Source organism: Trichechus manatus, unplaced genomic scaffold (genome assembly GCF_000243295.1).
Source record: "Trichechus manatus latirostris isolate Lorelei unplaced genomic scaffold, TriManLat1.0 scaffold00120, whole genome shotgun sequence".
Lineage (NCBI taxonomy): Eukaryota > Metazoa > Chordata > Mammalia > Sirenia > Trichechidae > Trichechus > Trichechus manatus.
In genome coordinates, this window is record NW_004444056.1 from 2050657 (window position 1) to 2071936 (window position 21280).

Consider the following 21280-nt stretch of genomic DNA (forward strand, 5'->3'; position numbering starts at 1 on the left):
ATAAATTGTGTGTGTATGTGTGTGCTGTCTTTTGAAAAAGAACTACAAGACCTTAAAAACTCCTATTGATCTCAGAAAGTCTGTGACTCCATGAAAAAACTTAAATGACACAATAGTAACTTCTAATTATAACCACTTTCAATGTTTTGTACAGCTTTACTTTGAGATTTATGAAATAATGAGATGGTTTAAACCTTAGCAGTGATAAAACTTCCAGTGAGTATCTAGACTCTTACTTTCATTATTTGTTATAGATTACATATTAATAACAACTGTATAAAAGGGAAATTGTGACATCATCTCTAGCATTTATTTTCTAGCATTTATCATTACATTCTGTGTGTGTGTGTATTCATCTTCTTATCTTTTTTTTTTTTTTTTTTTTGCAATTGCAAAAAGTATTGGTGGTCTGGGCTTTGAAACTACAGATGATAGTTTAAAAGAACATTTTGAGAAATGGGGCACACTCACAGACTGTGTGGTGATGAGAGACCCCCCAAACAAATCGTTCCAGGGGCTTAGTTTCTGTGACTTACTCTTGTGCTAAAGAGGTGGAGGCAGCAGTTCATTACCATTTCTGACTATTGTGACAGGGACCAGTTTGACTCACCTTCTCATGATAGTAGTCTAGGAGGGGACCCCTGGTGGCGCAGTGGTTAAGCGCTCAGCTGCTAACCAAAAGGTCGGCATTTCTAATCCACCAGCCGCTCCTTGGAAACCCTATGGGGCAGTCCTACTCTGTCCTATAAGGTTTCTATGAGTCGGAATCGACTCGATGGCAAAGGGTTTGGTTTTGGGTTTGGTTTAGTCTAGGAGGGAACAGAATTACTTTACAAAGCATACAGTTGCCACATGATTAACTTAACAGGACAATCATAAAGACGAAAGAACTGCTAGGGTTTCTGTTCCAACCTATAGTGGTATGTGTTTTCTCTGGTCATCTAACTGGGAAGTTGGTTCCGATTGATTGCAGGGTGAATGTTTCTTGGCTGTGTATTGCTGACTGTGCATGCACAAGTTCCCCTTCCCAGCCTAGAATGGGAGGGTGGAGAAGCATTGTATTTGTAACTTTCCTTATTTCTAGGATTCCCACATCCCTGTATTCTTTCAGTTTTTAAGCAAGGTGTTTATGACCATACCTTCAGGTCGTAACCCTTTCATCAGCAATTCCTTGATTTCCTTCCTAAAAGGTGCTGCTTGGCGTGCAGGGTCATTCAAGCTGGTTTCAGATGGAGATCTTTGTGTGTCTGTGTGTTTGGAAGAGTCACAGGGCAGGTTATTTTCACCGTCTAGCCTTGGGGTATCCTCTGTCAGGGCCAGTTAAGGGCAGTGCCCCTCGCCCCAGGGGCTTGTAGCTGAGAAGAGCAGGTGGGGGAGCTCCATGGAGGTCTTTCTGTGTGGCCCTGACAAAGACAGAGCAATTTCCAGCAAGAAAACTCTCTATAGACAGTCTGGCAGCGGGCTAGGAATGTGAGGAACTGTGGCAGGAGAGAGAAATAAAATGGAGACACAGCTTGTCTTGATTTTTTTTTTTTCAAAAGAGGTATGGAGCCGGGAGTACTGTCATATATGACATAGGAAAAGGCAGTATGGGGACTGCCCTGTCACTGTGTTAACAAAGGCTCAGCAGGAATGAAGTCAGAATACAGGGCATCTTGTGTGACTACAAACAAGGCCCACTCAGAACAGTGAGGTCGTGTTTACTGCCTCCAAGACAGAAAGCATTCTTATACCAAATATAAACAGATAAAATGTAAGCATCTCAATGGTAACATAAGTAACTGAGGAGTTTTTGAGGATTTTTTTTCCTAGCTTAATAGAATTAAAATATGAAAAATGTGGTAAAAATTACAAGGAAGTAGAAAGAAACAGGAAACCCCGATGGTGCAGTGGTTAAGCGCTCGGCTGCTAACCAAAAGTGAGCAGTTGGAATCCACCAGCCACTCCTTGGAAACCCTATGGGGCAGTTCTACTCTGTTTTATAGGGTCACTATGAATCGGAATTGACTCGACGGAAATGGGTTATGGGTTAGAAAGAAACATGGTTATGGGAATAAAGGAATTTCAGTCAGGAGGTTTAAGAACCAATTTTATAAACTGTGACTAATACAGAAAATGACACTTCAGCTGGGCCCTGACAGGTAGTCGTAGAGTTAAAAAGGCATTTCGGGAATGAAGAATAGTGTAAAAAAGAAAAAAAGGGGGCTGGGGGAGGGAAGCACATTTCAGTCTTAGGCGCTAAAGAGGACATTGTCCTGGGTGAGATGGAAAACGTTTCAGGTTTTTACTTTTTACTGAGCAGGAAAGTTCCACCCATGCACTTTGGTTTTCTTCCCAGGAGCCCTCTTGTGAGTGATCCATCCAGGCCAGGCATCTTTTCCTCCATGTCCCACATTAAATGTACCTCAGGTGAAGTGACCGCCATCCGTGTATGCTATGATGTAGGTGGTGGGTTTTGTTTTCTTAAATCTGCTTTCCTTTGGCTCCTAGCATCACTTCCTAAAAGAAAACACTTAAAAACTTGATGTGATTCCTTCCAGACTTTTCTCCGTGTCTGTGACAAGGCTTGGTTCCCTTCTCCAGCCTGGTGGCCTTCCTCTGCCACTCCTGTGGTCTTTGTCTCTCCTAGGCATCCAAACTGTCCAGAGCTACCTGTGGTCCTCTTGGCCAGGGACAAGGGTAGGCCTTCCACCTCCCGTGTCAGGTCAGGGGCGGCAAACATCTTCTGTAAAGAGTCAGAGATGAAATACTTTAGGCTTCACAGGTCACATGATCTCTGGTACAACCACTAAAAAGCAGCGATAGATGACATGTAAATGAGTGAGCACGGTTATGTTCCAATAAAATTTTATTTATGGACACTGAAACTTGAAAGTCATATAATTTTCACAAGTCACAGAATATTATTCTTTTGATTTTTTTCAACCAGTTACAAATGTAAAAACAATTTTTAGTTTGCAGGTTCTACAAAAACAGGTGGCCGCAGAGTCTGGCCAGTGGGCCACAGTGTGCTGCCCCTGTCCCAGGCGGCCCCTCCTCCTGCGAGCTCCTGTAAGCTGGTTATTGGGCTTGCATTGCTGTTTATTCATGTGGAAATTTCTGTTGGTAAAGTTCTGTAAGTCTTTGTTTTTAAAATGCTGTGGGAATATATTTCCAATACGGTGGGTCCTTTTCAACCCCGAGATCCCTGAATCTTCCCAAGTCTGTACAAAATGAGATGACGGCAAAGGTGGAACTGAGGCAGAGGAGTGTGGGCACGTCTGCTGCGTGGAGGTTCCACAGAGGGTGGGAGGCACGCAGAGGCCAAGGCCATGGAGTGAGCCTGCTGCACAGTGTTAGGACATCAGAAAACCTCGGGTCATCTGGGAAGGCTGTGTGTATGTGGAACTCCTGGAGGCATTAATGCTGTAATGTTTACGACCCACCATGGGTTTGGAATCTTGAGTCTTTCTGGTTGTTTTTTCACTAAGCAACATTTAGGGCACGTTTTTTTTAACTACCTCTAGACAAGCAATACTTTTAACAGAGCTGCTCAGCTGTTCCCAGTTACTCTTTTGGACATTCCACTGATGCTGGTACCCCAAGAAGTTCTGTATTTGAGAGAAGTTATGGATACTCACCGTATCCCACTGATGGCCTACTGTAACCCTACTCCCACCAGAGGAAGTAACAAAGATCTGAGGCTGCTCAGCCCACCACCTGCGTTCTCCCCTTTATTTTTATCAACAGACGACTCTCATGTGCAAACCACTTGTGCAGCAGGGGCGCTGCTGTGTGTCTCGACATCCTCGTAGGACCACATCCAGGAAAGTGAGGGTAATCCGGTTACAGGAGGTAATTTGGCAATAGCTGCTTCATTCAGTTGTTTGTATTACTTCATGTAATGTTTAGTTTAAAAACATAAATAGAGTATGTTGAGACTGGTTAAAATAAAAGTCCCCAGTAATAGTAGACTTCGGAAATATGTAGTCTTTCCATCTTGTAAGTAATCAAAAGACTTAAAAGTAGGTCGCCTTTCATCCTGCCTTGTAGCTTGTGGATTTTGGTTAAGATTTGTTTGATTGTGTGTTGACAGCCGTACTTTCTTGAAGTGAAAAGCTTCCATCTGTTCTAGTTATGTTAATTAGAAAACTTACAAATGGGATCTGCAGATAGTTGGTTTCATTACTTCAAATGACTATGGATTATACGAAGGATTTCTTTTCCAGAACTGCCCTAGAATAGTAATCCCTTACCTGTTTTTTTTAAAATAATATTTTTGTTTTAGGTGAAAGTTTACACAGCAAATTAGGTTCCCCTCTAACAATTTTTATACAAATTATTCTGTGCCACTGGTTACAATTTTTACAATGTGTCAGCATCTTATTATTTCCATTCTGTTTCCACTGATCTAGCTTCCCTTCCCCTTGCTTTCTCATCTTTGCTTTTGGGTAAATGTTGACCGTTTGGTCTCATATAGTTGTTTAAGGGAGCATGTTACACACAGGTGGTATTGTTTATTTTATAAGTCAATCTATTATTTGGCTAAAAGGTGACCTGCAGAAGTAGCTTCAATTCCAAGTTCAAAAGGTATTTTAGGACAATAGTCTCAGGGGTTCCTCTAGTTTCTATAGGTCCAGTAGGTCTCGCCTTTTTTAGAAATTTGAGTTTTGTTCTACATTTTTCTCCCATTCTATCCAAGACTTTCTACTGTGTCCCTGCTTAGAATGGTAGCTGGGCACCATCTAGTTCTTGTGATCTCAGGTTAGAAGAGGCTGTGGTTCATGTGGGCTATGAGTCCTGTGAACTAATTTCTTCTTTAGGCCTTTGATTTCCTTCCTTCCCTTTTGCTGCATACAAGTAGAGACCAATAGTTATATCTCAGATGGCCACTCACAAGCTTTTAAGACCCCAGACGCTACTCACCAAACTAGGATGCAGAACATTATCTTTGTGAACTATGTTGTGTCAGTTGACTAAATTGTCCCACGAGACTGTTAATCACTTACCTTTTCAACGTTTTTTACACTCTGAAAAACCTTTACCACATACATACCTTTATTATAGTGCTCTCATACTGGACTGTAGTCCTTTATTTACACACCACATCACTGATGCAAAGGACAAAGGCACCACAGTATTTGGCCCATAAAATCACTTAATAAATGTTATTATATATTCAAACCTACCTCCAGTGCTATGCAAGCTAGATGTGTTTTTTAAAAGATAAGGTCTTTCCTTCCCTTCCCTTCACAGAGGTGCTGATGTGCCCAGGAGCCCAAGGAGGAATGGGTGGTGAGGGTGCATCTGCCTTGGGGTGTGGGGTAGGGAGGAGGTAGCAGGCTCTTTGGGAGATTTGTTTCCTATTGAGGATAAAGGGGGTCAGGTTTCTCACAGTCGGCAAGGTGATTTACAAACGGGCTTTGGGAGGCTCACAGCAACACTATTCACAATAGCCAAAAACTAGAAACAACCCAAATATCCATCAGCAGATAAATGGATAAACAAAATGTGGCACATACATACAAATGGAACATTATTCAGCTCAAAAAAGAAATGAAGTTCTGATGCATGCTACAACATGGATGAACCTCGAAATAAGTCAGTGAAATAAGTGAGACACGAAAGGTCCCATTTTATTATTCCATTTATATTGAAATGTCCAGAACAGCCCAGTTCATAGAGAAAGAAAGTAGATGAGTGGTTGCCAGGGGCTGAGTGAGGGTGCACTGGGGAGCGATGGCTAATGGGTAAAGGGTTTCCATTTGGGGTGGAGAAAATGTGCTGGAATTAGAAAGTGATGATGGTAAATACACTAAAAACCTCTGAATTGTACACTGCATTTTAAAAGGGTGAATTATATCTCAATTTTAAAATCACTGAAGCAGCCAGACCTAATTTCTTTGGAAAATATTAAAATCAAGATGAAGTACCATGTCTGTGGACACCCAAGGGTAGATTTAAACCCAGGATTCCAGGTTTCCCATTGATTCAGTGGGACTTCAGATGCGGGGGGTGGCTACCTCTAATTCTTCCTCTGCCTGTGCTAGTGTGTCTGATATGTAACGCGAAGCTGGTTTTCTACAAAGCTCTGCTAAAAATTACATTCCCCGTTGGACTAGCATCCAACAGCCATTCCAACAGCAAAGTGGGTCTCAGGTATAAAAGGGGTTGGATATTGAATTGCCAACATCCTCACAGCTGCTGTTTTTCTATCACAAATACCAGGAGACTTCTTAAGTGTAGCCGCTACCATATGGCAAGCAGCTGCATAAACACGCATCTTGAATCACTGCTCCAGTATTCCTCTAGCTGAGCTTAAAACAGGCTTCCAGTGGAAGGCTGACAGGCTCCAAGTGGTGGCAGTGCACAGAGTGAGGGCCAGGCGAGTCCCCTTCCAACTGCCCACTTGCTCAGCTGTGTTATAACCTTCACAGTGACACTGGGAAGACTGGGCGCTACACTGGCTTTTTTAAATAGGGCTTTTTAATAGTGCTTTTGTTGCAAGGGCTCTGTGGTGCACGAACAGTCGTAGGCGTAGATCATCTCCTAGCCCGCGTGGACAAGGAGCTGAGCCCATTTCTCTGGGCCTGAGTTTTATTGGTGGCAAAATGTGAAATATCGAAGGTGCTTTCCAGATCAGGTTTATAATTTTCCCATTAACCCTCTTACGTGTATAACTTTCTCATGGAAACTATTCTAAAATATACTGTGCATATCCCTGCCTCGTCAGAGTGACTTTAACTCTCTCGGTGTTTAGTCTTCTTCTTCAGTAGCTGTCGAAATGTGCAGATCTATGCTGGGCGACCTCAAACCCACATTGCACATTTCACAACTTTTTTGTTTTAGCCCTCGAAGTCTTCTGCACAGTTCTGTCAAGGAAACCCATCTTTTCTACGTGTGATGGGCAGTAAAATCATCATTATTTATTTGACTGTTGACCAGCCTTTAACTGCTTCCTGTTTATTCTCAACCATGCTCTGAATACGAGGTTACTAGACAACTGAATGAAATGGGACAAAAGGAACACTATTATAACTTATATAAAAGGACACAACTTTTCACACAAGCCAAAAACTGAACGCCTGGTCTCTTCCCAGTGTGTGCATTTCTACTTTTGTTTTTTTTTTTTATTTTGGAAACGAAAATAAGGATTGCACTTCAATGTTCCGTGAAAGCACTTAGTCTAAACCCTCCCTCTGTTCATGAGGGAAAGGCCTCAGAGGCTGTGCGACTCCCTCCTGTGTGCTCAAAGGGCTGCATGAGGCCCCATGTCCTCCCAACTCCCCAGGGCCGCCCGCAGCTGCAGTGCCGACTCCAGGCTGTCCGGGCTGAGCGCCATGTGGCCACTGAACGCAGCCTGGACGTGCACAGGACTGGTGCACCCAACCGCCACGTTCACATGCTGTTCCTTCACATGCTTCCTGCAGTTGTTATTAATTTAGAGGGGCCTGAGGTTTAAAAAATCAACCAGTGTTTTCCACTTAAAATCCTTAGGTATACATTTTCTCACAAAATTTGTTTTGCTGAATTAGTAGTTCCATTTATCTGTAAGTACTGGCCCACAGTGTTGGGTTTGGAATGCGTTTGGGTTGGATGTGTTTTGTTCCATCGCAGCATGTCTCTTTCTCTCAGTGGATGGAAGCACTGACCTCACACAGGGAGCACAAGAACCGCTGTCAGGCTGGTGCCTGACAAACAGCAGCATCTTTGTCCCCACGAGACCTCATCTGCCAGGAGCTAAACGTGGTTCAGTCCAGCAAGCATCTGCGGCCCTCATGAAGGCCTCCCTCCTCTGCATGCCTCCCAGGCTCTGCCACCCCTCATGGGTTAGCCCTGTGACCCCCTGCCTGCGGGATCCGGATTGGTCACTAGGCTGGAAATGTTTTTAGATGAAGCTTCTGCAAGGATGCTGTACTGTACTTTTCGTACAAACCTCAGGTCTCTGAGCAAACAGTGATTCAATCAGCAGATGAGGGAGTTCAGAAGCAGGGCTGTGGGAGCAGCGATGGTTCTGATTCTGGACGGGACTTTGGTTTGACTGACATCCCCTCCAGGCCTCCATCTCTGTACTGGGCACTGTGAAAGGAAAATGCCCATCTCAGAGCGTGTCCAAAGGCCACAGAGTCTCTGTGGAGATGCTGCAACCTATGCTCCCAAGAGCAAAAAAGACAAGTTTTCTAAGAACTGAGAAGATGGTCTTCATGTCCCCTGGGTGTGATTGTGCCTTTTCTGTTCAGATTCCTGGAAGCAAATGTTGTCGTTGTTATGACCTAACAGCTGAGCCTAATTAACATGCCAGTTCTGGTCTGCTAGATGTCCCCAGGTCCTGCAGTGAATAATGTAAACAATCAGGCATTTCCAAAATGGGGCAGGGCAGGGGGGTGCTGCCTTATTGTTGCAAGCCTAGGAGTTTGTGAAATTCAACTCTATTTTCCTGTTTAGAGAGAATACTTTTGAGATCTCATCCTGAAGGTGACTTACCAGAGCATAAGTCTTTTAGACAGTTGCTCCCTGAACCAGGTTACCCACCAAAAAGCACCTATCGCACTTCCACTGGGAGCCAGGTGCCATGCCGCAGTGTGCGATGTGAGCTGACCCAGGAAGTCCCGCTCCGTGCCAGGCGCCAGGCCACAGTGTGCGATGTGAGCTGACCCAGGAAGTCCCACTCCGTGCCAGGCGCCAGGCCACAGTGTGCGATGTGAGCTGACCCAGGAAGTCCCGCTCCGTGCCAGGTGCCAGGGACGACATCTCAGGTGGCAGTGTGCTGGGCAGGAGCCTGTCTGCTGCACCTGAAAGGCGGGTGGGCCATGAGGAGCATCCAACACAGTCACATGAGGGTGGGCAGGGCATGAACATCCACTGTGGCTGGAAGAGCCCAAAGGTCCTTACAGAGCCTCCTTCTGAAAGGCTTTGTGAGGTTAGATGCTAAATTGTTTTCAAACGTTCAATGAGAAAAATAGTAACTTGACAGTGGAGGCACCTGGCAGCCAGCACCTCAACCAGTGATCACCACCACGAGTAGTGAGTCAAGTTGATACCATGTGCCCCAACACGTGAGGAGAAGGCACCTCACCTTTCGCTGGGGTCCTCCTTCCAACAGTCTATTGTCCTGTCTAATTGTGAGAGAACATCAGACAAACCCAAATTGAGGGATGTTCTACAAAATACCTGACCAGGGTGCTTTAAAACTGTCAAGACCATGGAAAACAAGGAGAGACTGAGGAGCCCTCGGACCAGAGGCGACTAAGGAGACAGCCCACCAAATGCAGTGGGGGTTCCCAGGCAGGGTCCTGAGCCCGGATGGACGGACGGGACACCGGTGGGGGTCAGGATGAGTCAGGGGAAAGCTCAGCTAACAGCCCTGCGGCCGTGCTGGTGTCCATCATGGTCTGTAAGATGTTGACATCAGGGAGAGTTAAACGACAGGTACTCTATGCTATCTTGGCAACTTTTCTGTAAATCTAAAATTATTACAAAATAAAAAGTTTATTAAAAAAAAAGGTCCAGTGGCTGTTGTAGGGAGACTGGAGGAGACACGGTGGACAGCGGGCAGTGTCAACACAGAACCTTCTAAAGCAGTGCCAAGCTGCCCATGTATGGGATGGCACATATAAAATTTAAGGGAAAACGTGAAAAACACTTCAAAAGTTTTTTCCTTATTTTCAGTTGATCACATCGAACAGCGTCCTCCTGTTCCTCCCCAGCAACCCCTGTGCTCCTTACCCAGGACGTGAGCAGAGTTGAGGGACACAGAACCAAAGCCCCAGGCCCCATGGCTACCACTTCATGTCCCTCCCTGGAGGGGTTCTGTGTAACCGTTTTGTCTTCCCATGCAGGAAAAATATCCAGATGTTGTACAGCTCCCCGAAGGTGCCGCCTCCAGCTGCATGGGGATCCAGAGCGCCAGCCAGCCTGGGTGAGTCCATGGCAGGCAGGCTCAGGGCATGCCACACCAGGGCGCAGCAGCCCACGGGAGCAGCTCTCCCAGCTGACTGACCCTGGGCGCCTGTTGCTGACCAATTGCCTCCCTCTTCTCTGACCTCTCCTGCGGCTCCCATGCTGGCCATTGCCCCACCCAAGATGCAGGCTGTGTCGGGATCCAGCCACTGAGGCCTCCGGCCCTGGGCAGGAAGGGCGGGAGGAAGCAGCCCTCCTGCTTGGAGTGAGGGGTCCTCCTGCTCGTGGTGGGGTGTCCTCCTGCTCAAGGGGTGGGTGGTTGGTAGGTGTCTCTTCCCCTAGCAGAGACAGATAAAAGGCGCTGCATACAGTTTGATCTTTTAATCATATTTCAAAGTGCACTTAAAAATGTATTTTACCTCTTGCAGATTTGAATTAGTAATTGTTTGGAGAATACAAATAGATGATGAAGGGAAGGTTTTGCCAAAGCTGGATCTTTTAACCAAAATCCCACAGCAAGGTAATCTGAAATTGTACATAGGATCTCGATATAGATATACTGAGGTAGCTCCTGAACATGCTAGATAAAGCCTCCTACTTCTTCCATCTGAGGAGCCCTGGGGGCGCAGTAGTTAAATCCTCACCTGCTAGCCAACGGGTTGATGGTTCGAACCCACCAGCTGCTCCATGGAAGAAAGATGTGGCAGTCGACTTCCATAAAGATTACAGCCTTGGAAACCCTATGGGGCGGTTCTGCTCTGTCCTGTAGGGTCGCAGTGAGTCAGAATCAACTTGACGGCATTAGGTTTTTTTGGTCTTTCATCTAGTTTTACGCAGTAAGAATCAAAAGTTGAAAAATCTCATTTTTACACATTTTTATTTTTATCATCAGTTAAAAATATTTTCTTTTATCAATAAATAATCAACTCAAAAAGCATGAGGGGGTGGAGATGACCCTTCAAAGGCCCTCTTGGGCTGAATGCATGAAAGCAATATTCTGTCTTTGCTTCCAGCAGAGACAGCTTAGGCCCTTCCTTCCCCGCTCCACCCCCACCCCCAGTGCTTCTCATTCCTAGGTGCTGCCTCAAGCTCTCAGTGAAGGCTTTTGGTGAGGACCAACCCCAGGAGTAAAACATGCTAAACTAGAAGGCAGTCACTTTGACGTTTCTTACCTGTTTATGTTTTCTTTATAGCCCTGGAGCTGGACAAGAAGAAAGTTATAGAAAGTGCTCCTCTCAGCTTCCGCACCCTCCTGGGAGTGCTTGGAATTGAAGCCGCTCTAGAAAGCCTGATAAAATTATTTTTCAACACAAAAGAATGACTAGTTCACAAAAACTGAACACTTATGAAATAAGATTCTGCACTCGGCAGTTTATAATTTTATTGAATATAAACATTTGCTATTTTTCATTTAGAAATCATACCCTTAAAACATGCTATCTATGTATATGGCACATATATAAACTGTCATGACATGAAAAATAAATACAGCTATTTAAATACAAAATGCCAAATACAAGTGACATGTATAGTGTATTTTTTTAAATAAGCTTGACATTCGAGTCAGTGTACCAAGAGTGATTGTACATCCTTACAGACGCCTGGAGAGAGGTTTTGTGAGCCTGGGAGCTATGGTGGCAGTGCCGGAGGGTCCTGGGCAGGGCTCCTGGAGCAACACGCTGACCTAGCCTTGTTTTTAAAACATCGCTCCACTTCCCAAGGGGAGACACTGGCCACTTCAGGCCTTGGGTTGTCCCAGAAAGCCTGGGCTACACTCACCTCCGCACCTCCTTCAGCTGGGAGGTGTCCAGCCTGCCGCCTGGCCCATGGATTTGGGACTTGCCAGCCCCTCAGCAGGTCCCCTGGCACTCACTTTTCTTAGTCTTCACACAAAGTGGCACTGCTAGCTTTAACAGAACACAGTAGACAGAAGACAGCCCTGTGCACTCCCTCCCCAGCTGCTCCACCACTGGGGGCACCTGCTCCCACATCACAGGGCCTAGCGTTGCCATTGCCACCACAGCTTTGAATGTGCTACGTAATTGTGACTGCAGCGAGCACCTCCACCGCCAATTTAAATGCTGTTAGAACCAGTAAAGATGTACTGTTTGTTTGCAAATGCGTCAACATCACAGACGGGAGGGGCCCTCCAGCTGGAGTCTGAACAGTGCCGCTTGCCAGAGGGCCAGGTGAAGCCTGACCACCTCCGGCAGCACATGCACACCCAGGACACAGGCGAGCCCCCCCACCCTGGACATGGGCAAGGCCTCCATCCCAGGACAGCTGTGTACCCACACACAGCAAATGGCCAGGCAGCGGACAAGGCAGCTCTTTGAGGAGGGGTGGGTTTCATCTAGTTTCTCTTTTTCCCCAAAAGAGAGAGGATATGTTTTAATACTGCTCAGTCCTGCTAGGAAGTGGGCCCGCATGAGGCAGTTGCTTGCACAGGCAACAGGGTGACATCCCAAGCCCTGATGGGAGGCTGCTGGGAGGACATGGAAGCGGCCCAGCCCCAGGCTCGAAGGCACACCCCGCCATGTATGCACACATCCTTTCTGCACAGCCTGTGGCAGCCAGGTCACCCTGAGGGGCTCCCTCAGCCCCAGCCAATAATCTGGACAACCTCAGGTTAAAAAAACAAACGAATCGTGGAGCAAAGGCTCTTTCAAGTGCAGACACCTGCAGCCATTTCCCCCCATGTCTTATCTGGGTTCTCTAGAGGAGCAAAACCAGTGAAATGTGTATATAAATATAGAGAAAGATTTACTTCAAGGAAATGGCTCACACAATTGTGGGGGCTGGCAAGTCCCAAATCCACGGGCCAGGCGGCAGGCTAGAGACCTCTGCTGTTGGCTCATGGGGTTGCAGGGGCTGGCTTACGTCCCAAGAACTGGAGGTCAGATGACGAGAAGAGTGCAGGGTCGAGAGAGAGAGAGAGAGAGAGCGCACTTTGCCCAAGTATCTATTTGTATGCTGAAGACAGGCCACACCCCCAAGGAAACTCCCCTTTTAACTGATTGGCTGACCACATCACATCACAGAAGGTGATTACATTATATTACATTATGGAAGACTACCCAGTCCAGTGTCTACCACACCACTGAGAATCATAGCCTAGCTAAGGTGACATATCACATTAACCATCACACTCCAGTACCTCCAGAGCTGCGGGTCACCCTGAGCCTGAGCATGCTGCTCACCCTTCCCACGGGGTCTGCACAGACCCTATCCATTCGCCAGGCCTGACTCCCTTAGGGGATGATGCCCACATGTGTACCAGAGCCATGTGTGATGTGAGGCCTGAGGAAGACAGCAGTGAAAGCATCTGCCTCTCAGAGGAGAACGAAGAAAGAAGTAAATGTTAGGACAGAATTCAACAATGAATCCTAGAAGAGCTGGCTTGGTTCAAACAAGTGTAATTCTCCAGTTATCACAAAATTTCCCACAAAAATTTACAATCAGCAAAATATTTTCCTCATTTTTCATGTAGCATTTTCATACAATCCTATGGTTTCACTAATATATTTTGTTACAATAAGCCCTCGTTAGTCCCTCAAAACGAAGATGTAATCAATTTGTACAACCTACCATAGAAAAAAACTGATGCCAAGACCCCAACAGGGTTTCACAGCAGCATGCTGCTGACCACCAGCAGGTTTTCTGGGCCGCCTCCAGGGGCACTTACCAGCCCACCAGCCTCAGCGTAGAAACGGGCGCAAGAAGAAACCAAGGGGGAAGGGAAACACATCAGAACGCCCAGAGAGACAAACAGGTCAGGAGTCCTGCCCTTGGACGGCCCAGCGCCCGGCAGCTCCAGCCAGTTACATCTCTGCTCCCACTTTCCACAGCAGCAATTTCAGGTGGGAAAGAATATACCATTGCTCTCCCTAACATTAAAGAGGCAACTTCAGCCAACACGGTGCAAATGCTCGATGGAGGGGGCCCCTCAGTGAGAGTCATTGCACCCCCTGCTGGCCCAAGCAGCCACCACTCCCACCTCAACGCTCAAGCCGACATCCCAGCCAGCACACTCGCTCTGCGGCAATGGGCAGCTCACACTTAAAAAGCAACCATGTGACTTGGCTGAAGAGAAATTCCAGTAGTATCCATGTGTTCTTGAACGTCCATGCTCTAAGATGCACGTGGCCACTCAAGCTTTCTATGTTAAGAGTATGGTGGTAGGAGGCCCAAACCTTGGGTCTCAGTAATAAGGCTTTTTGCATTAGAGAATCAGACGTGAGCCTGGTTGAGAATGAAGAACTACCCAGAATGTCTTCATAGCACTTTTGCAGAAGCTTCTGTTTTAAGAACGTGAAAGGCATTCCTGGGAAACAGCACACTGCTGGGCTCACGTCAATACATTCCTTCTCCTGGAAGACATTTCTAGTGCTATTCAATTCCATGTCTGTGAGAGGCAGCCACACTTCAACAAAGGTTAAACAAACATATTCACGGCCAAAAGTCACCCAACACAACAGAAAACAGCTCTATCATTAGCCTTCACATTCTACGTTTTGAGTTCCAAAGATACTGCAGGAGAAAAGCTAGACTTTGTGCAGAACGAGTGTGCAATCCTCATTTCCCTTGAATCTGGGCGGTGCAGCAGCGGCAGCATCCTTGGCGCGCACAGCCTTGGAGTAGTAGCTGACGATCTTGCCATCCAGCATGTACTGGTGAGGAATGCTCTCGTAGGGCTTGAGGTCAAGGTCCAGCACAGACACCGAGAAGGCAAGGCGGGACTTCGATGAAGGGACAACAGCTCTGTGACCAGGGCTGGAAATACAAAATGTGATGTTGAGACTACACACACCCTCTGTGCCCTGCACCCCAGCTCATAGGAGCAGCCATGCTGGGCACAACGCTGTGTCTGCCAGTGGTGGGCACACGTGCAAGGAAGCTTTGCCGGCACCCACTGTGACAGGCCAGCGGATTGGACTTGAACGAGAGAGGGTTAACAGACTGACAAAGATGGAATGCAGTTATGCAGGATGTATGTTTGATATTCCCCATGTTCCAAGCCAGTCGCTTTATCATGAGCCAAGTATACAGAACAAAGAACGAGGAAAATGTAGGTCTGGCTATTCAACAGCCTGAGACAATGAAAACAGACTTCTCTTTATGTGTCTCTTCCACAGCTGGCAACAAGCTCGTATTCCTTCTTGCTTTTCCCATTTGAAGAGAGAGGTTTGGTTTTGTATTTCTCAAATCATATCTACAGCGCTTTTGTATTCTGTTTATTAGGACTTTTGTGTGTGTATGTTTTAACATCAGAATACTCATAACAAAATACTAACAATTGCTTACACTTAAAAATACTTTCAGAGTACTCCTGCATCTTGCACTAAGCTTGCTCTCCTCTCCGAATGCCTTGCACATAGTAAACATTCAAATGAGTGATTAAATAAACAATATAAACTCAGGTTAGCCCACGAGAAGTATTCTGGGTCGTGGCTTCTCTGCACTCACCAACCACTCTTTTAGGAAACACCATTAAAAAACAAAAAACACCAGTTTTCAAAGGTTCTGCCTGGGAGTGGGAAGGGGGTGGGTCACTAAACTTTCATGTTTTAATGATACTGATCAAAGGCCCAGAATTTCAGTGTAAATGGTCTTTGGCAAATTCTTGCTCCAGAATCCTGTTTATAGAAAAACAAAATCACTGGCTCAGTTACTCTCTCCCCAAGAGTAGAGTAACAATGCATTTGCAAATGGAGGAGTCGCACTTTGAACTGGCCCCGGCCCCCCAGCGCATGAACACAGACCTCTGCCCACTCGCTGCCTGCTCGGTCAGGGCTCATGATCTGCAGCTCCACAGGGTCAACTGTGACGTTGCCAGCATTCGACAAGAGTTGAGGTTTTTAAAGGCCCCTCAACTTCTTGTGTCAAAACCATCACCTAATGAGATGACGTACAGACGGGCTGGAGGGAGCTGAGTCCCTGCCCCACCTGCATGTCCATCTCCTCTGGGGCACTGACCAACTGGGAGGGTGACCAGGGACAAAGCCACCTGGGAACAGCAACTCGAAGGCAGGCTGAGGAGACCCAGGCCGCAGCTGGCCACCCCGGCTGGGTCTGAACTGAAGGAGAGAGGAGCAGCGGGAGTCAGAGAGCAAAGGACGCACCGGCCGCCTGTGCATCGCTATATTCCCAAGCAGTGGAAGGGTTCTGCCAGCGATGGAAGGGGGAATGCGGCTGGAGATAAGACTTTTTCTTTTAACACGGCAGAAAGAGCAAAGCAGACTGGAGACACCTTTGTTTCAGATGGTGTGATGAGTGTAACTATTACAATTGTTAGTGAGCTGCAGATGACTGTTAACGGGTGTCAGTTAGTCTAAGGTTTAGTGTCCACGAGATCAGTGAGTACACAGATGATATACGACAGTGTTTTGCACTGCCTGTCTGGTTTTGCAGTAATGGGGACTGTTCTCCTTTCCTGTAGGGAGGTTTAGAATCACAGCACATGGGGAGGAAGCAGAGTCGTTACCTCGCCCCCTAGGATCACACTGAGCTAAAAGCCCAGCCAGGCTGCCCACGGGCTGCTCCGCTGGACAGGGATGGCACCGAGAATGCCTCCCCCCAAAGGACCCAGGGGCCCTAGTCTTCCAGACCTTTCCTGGGCATCCCGCTCTCAGTGATGCCTCAAAATGCTGCCCAAGCGCCACGGGACCTTGGTCTGCATACAGTCCCCGGGGAAGCAGGTTTGCCAGGAGAAGGGCCACCAGAAGCACAGTGCCCCTGGCTGTCTCTGCACTCACCCTGGCAGCCCTCTCACACCACCTCCTGCTACATCCTCTAGTCATCATCTCCAGGCGGCAGGGGTGCGGTCTGTGAGGCAGGTCTGTCCGTTCCACCTCCCTCCAGGCGGAAGCCATTCCTTCTATCTCTCTCAGTCTTCCTCAACACTAGTCCTAGGTCGGGTTGTATAATGTGGTCTCCCCACTGTCTGCTTGGATGTGGGCACCTAAGCCCACGGGCACCACCTGTGCAGCGGAGGGGCTTCCGCAGGGCAGGTTTCTCCCCATTCCTTCTCGTCTTCTGTAGTGCCCTCCTCAACTTGGTCATGGGATCCCAAGTCTCTATGGTCTTCACTTCCCCCAAACCCAACGTACATGTCTGACTGGCAAAAGTTTTCTAACTCAAAGCTTCTATAATCACGCTTTAAAACATTTTTTAACATTTCAAGATTAAAACTAACTTAAATCAGCGTCCACAGCCTGGAAATGCCTTCCACCACACCCTCTCCTTCGTGTGCTGCCGGGCTCCCTGCTGATGCCCGCTCTGCTCTGCTTCCCGCCCAGCTTGCTGCAGTCATTAAGTATGCTTCTAATGACTTGGGACACTTCTCATGATAAAGTGTTAAGTGGCAAAAACATGACACAGAATTCTAAATAAAATAAGCAAACAGCACATCACAATTTAATCATTTCCTTCTTTTTGGACATTTAGGTTGTTTTCAAATTTTTCAAATAAAAAAAGTGCTTCAAGGAACTGCTCGTGCAGCATCAGGGCCTCCAATGATTGCTGGGGCATGGATGATTCCTGGACATGGAGCTGGCAGCACACAGTCTGGAAGTTGACCCCCAGGGCTGGGTGCACCCCTGGGTCTCATCCTTCACATTGGCACACGGTGGGGGGGGGGGGCAGGGTGCAATGAGACCTGAGCTGAGGGTGCCAGGACTGCAGACACACCCCTCCAGGGCTCTTTAGATCCCACCTCCTAGCCTCTGCCTGACCTTTTTGCAACTTCCTCTGAGCACCATTACCTACCTGCATCTGGTTCAGGAAGCTGGTAGAAACAAATGTCCTTTGGGGTCACGTGACCTCCCATCTAACGACACTAACTCAATCCAGCTGACCAGTTACGCAAAGCTAGGCATGGGGGATCTTCAGAGGATATGACAGGAGTTTTCAACTAAAAAGAACACCTTTTTCATGTTAGCTCTGCCCTATGAGTCTCTCTGTATCTCACGTCAGAAGGTGGTCAATTCTGGGCCTGCCAGGGAACAGAACTTCCAGGGAACTGCCAAGTTCAAAAGCATTAGGAAAACAGATGGCTGGCAGCCAGCAACAAAGGTCAACTTGGCCCAGGAAAACATGTAAGATGAGTCACTAGGAAGAATGCAAAGCATTTAATAAATACTTCATGTGGAATTTGGCACCTCTGGGTCCCTAGGTGGTACAAATGGTTAATGCACCTGGCTGCTGCTAACCAAAGGCTGGAGGTTTGAGTCCACCCAAAGGTACCTTGGCAGAAAGGCCTGGCGATCTGCTTCTGAAAAATCAGCCACTGAAAACCCAATTGTAGCACATGTGGGTCACCATCGACTTAATGGCAACTGGTTGGCTGTTTGGTTGAAGGTCAGAAAATAATTTAAACAAGATCAATGCTAACAATGCCATTTAATCACCATGAGAAGATTATCAGGTTCATCCTTAATTCCAAAAAAGGGGCAAAGGGGAGCTGGACAACAATGATGATGTTCAGGCTAAATGAGGGGGAGCTACTGCAGACACCGTCCCCTTCTGCAGGGAAGGAAGTAGGAAGATGTGTTCTCTTAAAAGCCTCCAGGTGAATGACATGATACAAATATGGAGAAGTCATGCTAACCTGGCAGAAAACTGAAGAGCAAGGCCCAGGGGCCCCACGACACTGCAGACGTCATCGAGCCTGGACAGGGGACTTGGGGCTTTCTTGAGAGAAAGCCATTCGCACCAGAGTATCCAAACTGCTTATAAGCCCTTGGGCTATTTCCTTAGATAATGACGGTCATTTTCCATTTAATAGAACGATCTTTTTTAGTTATTCTCCATCAGTGGCCTTTGGACTGCATTACAAGTTAACTGAGAGGATTTGTTAGGCCCACACTGCCCAGCCGGCCCAGGAGACCACGTGCCCGACCACATGCCCTCAGGGTGCCCCTCCCAAGCTGCAAGAGCCCACTGCCATCCTTACCTTTCGTCCTGCAGACAAGGGGAGAGGGTGATCATGATGGAGCAGTCCTTGGCAGTCATGGCCACACGGTACTGCTGCACCTGCAGAGAAGGGAGAAGTCAGCAGCAGGCCACACACCCCAACATCACCAGCATGGGACCTCATAAAACGTCTCCAGCTTTCACACCTGTCAGGGCCGAGAACTGGTTTCTTTTACAGAACCTGGGGTGGGGGTAGTTATAAGTGCAGCCAACATCGAGCAAGGAAGCTCCTGGAGCAAGAAGTCCCCTCACACATGCCCCACTCTGAAAGCGCCAATCAGCACAGCACCAGAGGGCTCCGTGCAAAGGCCACCCTACCCTTTGACCTCTTCCCTGCAAGAGGCGTGTGGATTTCCAAGCCCACACCCTCAACTCATCTCCAGCAAGGTAACCACAGTCTGCCTTTGGGAGAAAACCAGGGCTCCTCAGATGCAGCAAAGCCACGCCCGTCTGCCAGCCGGCATGCTGGCCCACCAACAGCACTGAACAAGCGTCATTCCACACCTTCTAGAAAGAGGTTCAGCAATGCAGTGCTCAAACAACGAGATGTCACCGACAACCTCAACGTCATCAGAAGGAGTCTCTGTGGCACGCTAGGTCCGGTCACGTGTGGTGTATTATAGAAATTCCACCATTCTACGTGCTGTGAACTGTTAACTCACTCCTCAGGCAGCCCAACGAAGCAGGCACCAAGCACTACTATCACTCCCAGTTTATGGACAAGGAGACTGAGACAGAGAACACTTTGTCTAGCGCCCACTGTGGCAAGGGCAGGGCTGGGACCCACATGCCAGCAGTCTGGCTCCAGAGCTGTGCCCCCACACCAAGCTGTGAGCCCTTGTGGCCCCTGCTTACATGAGGCTGTGTTCACAGACACAGACACATGGGGGTCTGCAGAGACAGCCACCCAGTCCCCCTTTTTTTATGTATCATTTGAATTTTGTTTAGGTTGAATAACTTTCACTTTTCAAAAATAAACTAGTTACAAAAAAGGAAGTGGGCTTTGATCATTTATCACTGGCCTCCATGTTTGTACTGCTGACTGCCTCCCTTTTACTCATTCTCCTCAATTTCATACAACCAGGAGGACCTGGCCTTAGAAAACACACCCAAGCTGTATCTTCAAAACCTCAAGACATTACAGGGAGAAGTGAGGGGAACCCAAAGTGTGGGCTTTTTTTAGGCCCACTGACTGGTTCTAGCTGTTCTTCTTTTTGGGCCTGGAATAGCCTTTTACAACAGAAAGAAATCAGCAAGTCCTGTGCTTACACTCTATTCAATAATGTAAGAAATCAGTTATTTCACATAATACACAAAAAAGATCCAGTTCAAAAGGATTTCTTTTTAAATATAAAAAAAGATTGTTTTTGAATATAAAAAACAAATTATAGGAGAATATTTATTATGCCCTTAACACAGGGCAGGCCTTGTGTAAGCAAGACACAAAACCCAGAAGCCATAAAAGAAATGACTGACAGACCTGAACACCTAAAAACTAAAACGCTTGTACATGATACAGTCATAATTCAAAGGTAAAAGACAAGTGAAAGACGAGGAAAAAATATCTGTAACGCATAACAGGATTAATATCAAGAATCTATAAAGTGCTAAAGATAAACATAAAAAAAGAAAAACTACTGTCTTAGTTATCTAGTACTGCTGTAACAGAAATATCACAAGTGGTTGGCTTTAACAAACAGAAATTTCTTCTCTCACAGTCTAGGAGGCTAGGAGTCCAAATTCAGGGCACCAGCTCCAGGGGAAGGCCTTCTCTCTCTGTTGGCTCTGGGGGAAGGTCCTTGTCATCAATCTTCCCCAGTCAAGGAGCTTCTCAATGCAAAGGACATGCTCTGCTCCCAGCTCTTGTTTCTTGGTGGTATAAGGTCCCCATGTCTCTTTGCTCGCTTCTTTCTTTTACATCTCAAAAGAGATTGACTTAAGACACAACCTAATCTTGTCGATTGAGTCCTGCCTCATTAACATAACTGCCGCTAATCTCATCTCATAGACATCATAGAGGTAGGATTTACAACACATAGGAAAATCACATCAGATGACAAAATGGTGGACAATCACACAATACTGGGAATCATGGCCTAGCCAACTTGACACATATTTTTTGGGGACACAATTCAAGCCATAACAACTACCCAAAAAGGAAATGGACCAAATAAACTGATGGAAAAATATAGTCAAAAATATGTGAGAAGATGCTCAATCTCACTAATAATCAAGGAAATACAAATTACAACAATGAAATATTTTTCACCAATTGTTGCTGTTGTTAGGTGCCATTGAGTCAATTTCAACTCATAGTGACCCCATGTGACACAGTAGAACTGCCCCATAGAGTTTTCCAGGCTGTAATCTTTACAGGAACAGATCGCCAGCTCTTTCTCCTTCAGAGCTGCTGTGTGGGTTCAAACCG

At 46.8% G+C, this 21280-nt stretch overlaps 2 protein-coding genes across 3 annotated transcripts in view; one reads left to right on the forward strand and one right to left on the reverse strand.

Moving 5' to 3' along the window:
• The window catches only part of CENPP (centromere protein P), a 391733-nt gene extending 380062 nt beyond the window's left edge, over positions 1–11671 (forward strand). Inside the window, exons 6-8 of one of the 2 annotated variants that reach the window (XM_004384245.2) lie at positions 9819–9898; positions 10308–10399; positions 11073–11502. In XM_004384245.2, coding sequence (XP_004384302.1) covers positions 9819–9898; positions 10308–10399; positions 11073–11200 — 300 coding nt within the window. In that variant the 3' untranslated portion in view covers positions 11201–11502. Of the gene's footprint in view, positions 1–9818; positions 9899–10307; positions 10400–11072 lie in introns of both variants that reach the window. The other variant, XM_023738608.1, reaches the window with a different exon arrangement.
• Positions 11672–12767: 1096 nt separating this feature from the next.
• IPPK (inositol-pentakisphosphate 2-kinase) overlaps positions 12768–21280 on the reverse strand; it is a 105219-nt gene continuing 96706 nt past the window's right edge. Inside the window, exons 12-13 of the mRNA XM_004384223.2 lie at positions 18833–18912; positions 12768–14652 (exon numbers count right to left, since the gene is read on the reverse strand). Of these exons, the coding sequence (XP_004384280.1) occupies positions 14424–14652; positions 18833–18912 (309 nt within the window). The 3' untranslated portion in view covers positions 12768–14423. The remainder of the gene's footprint in view (positions 14653–18832; positions 18913–21280) is intronic.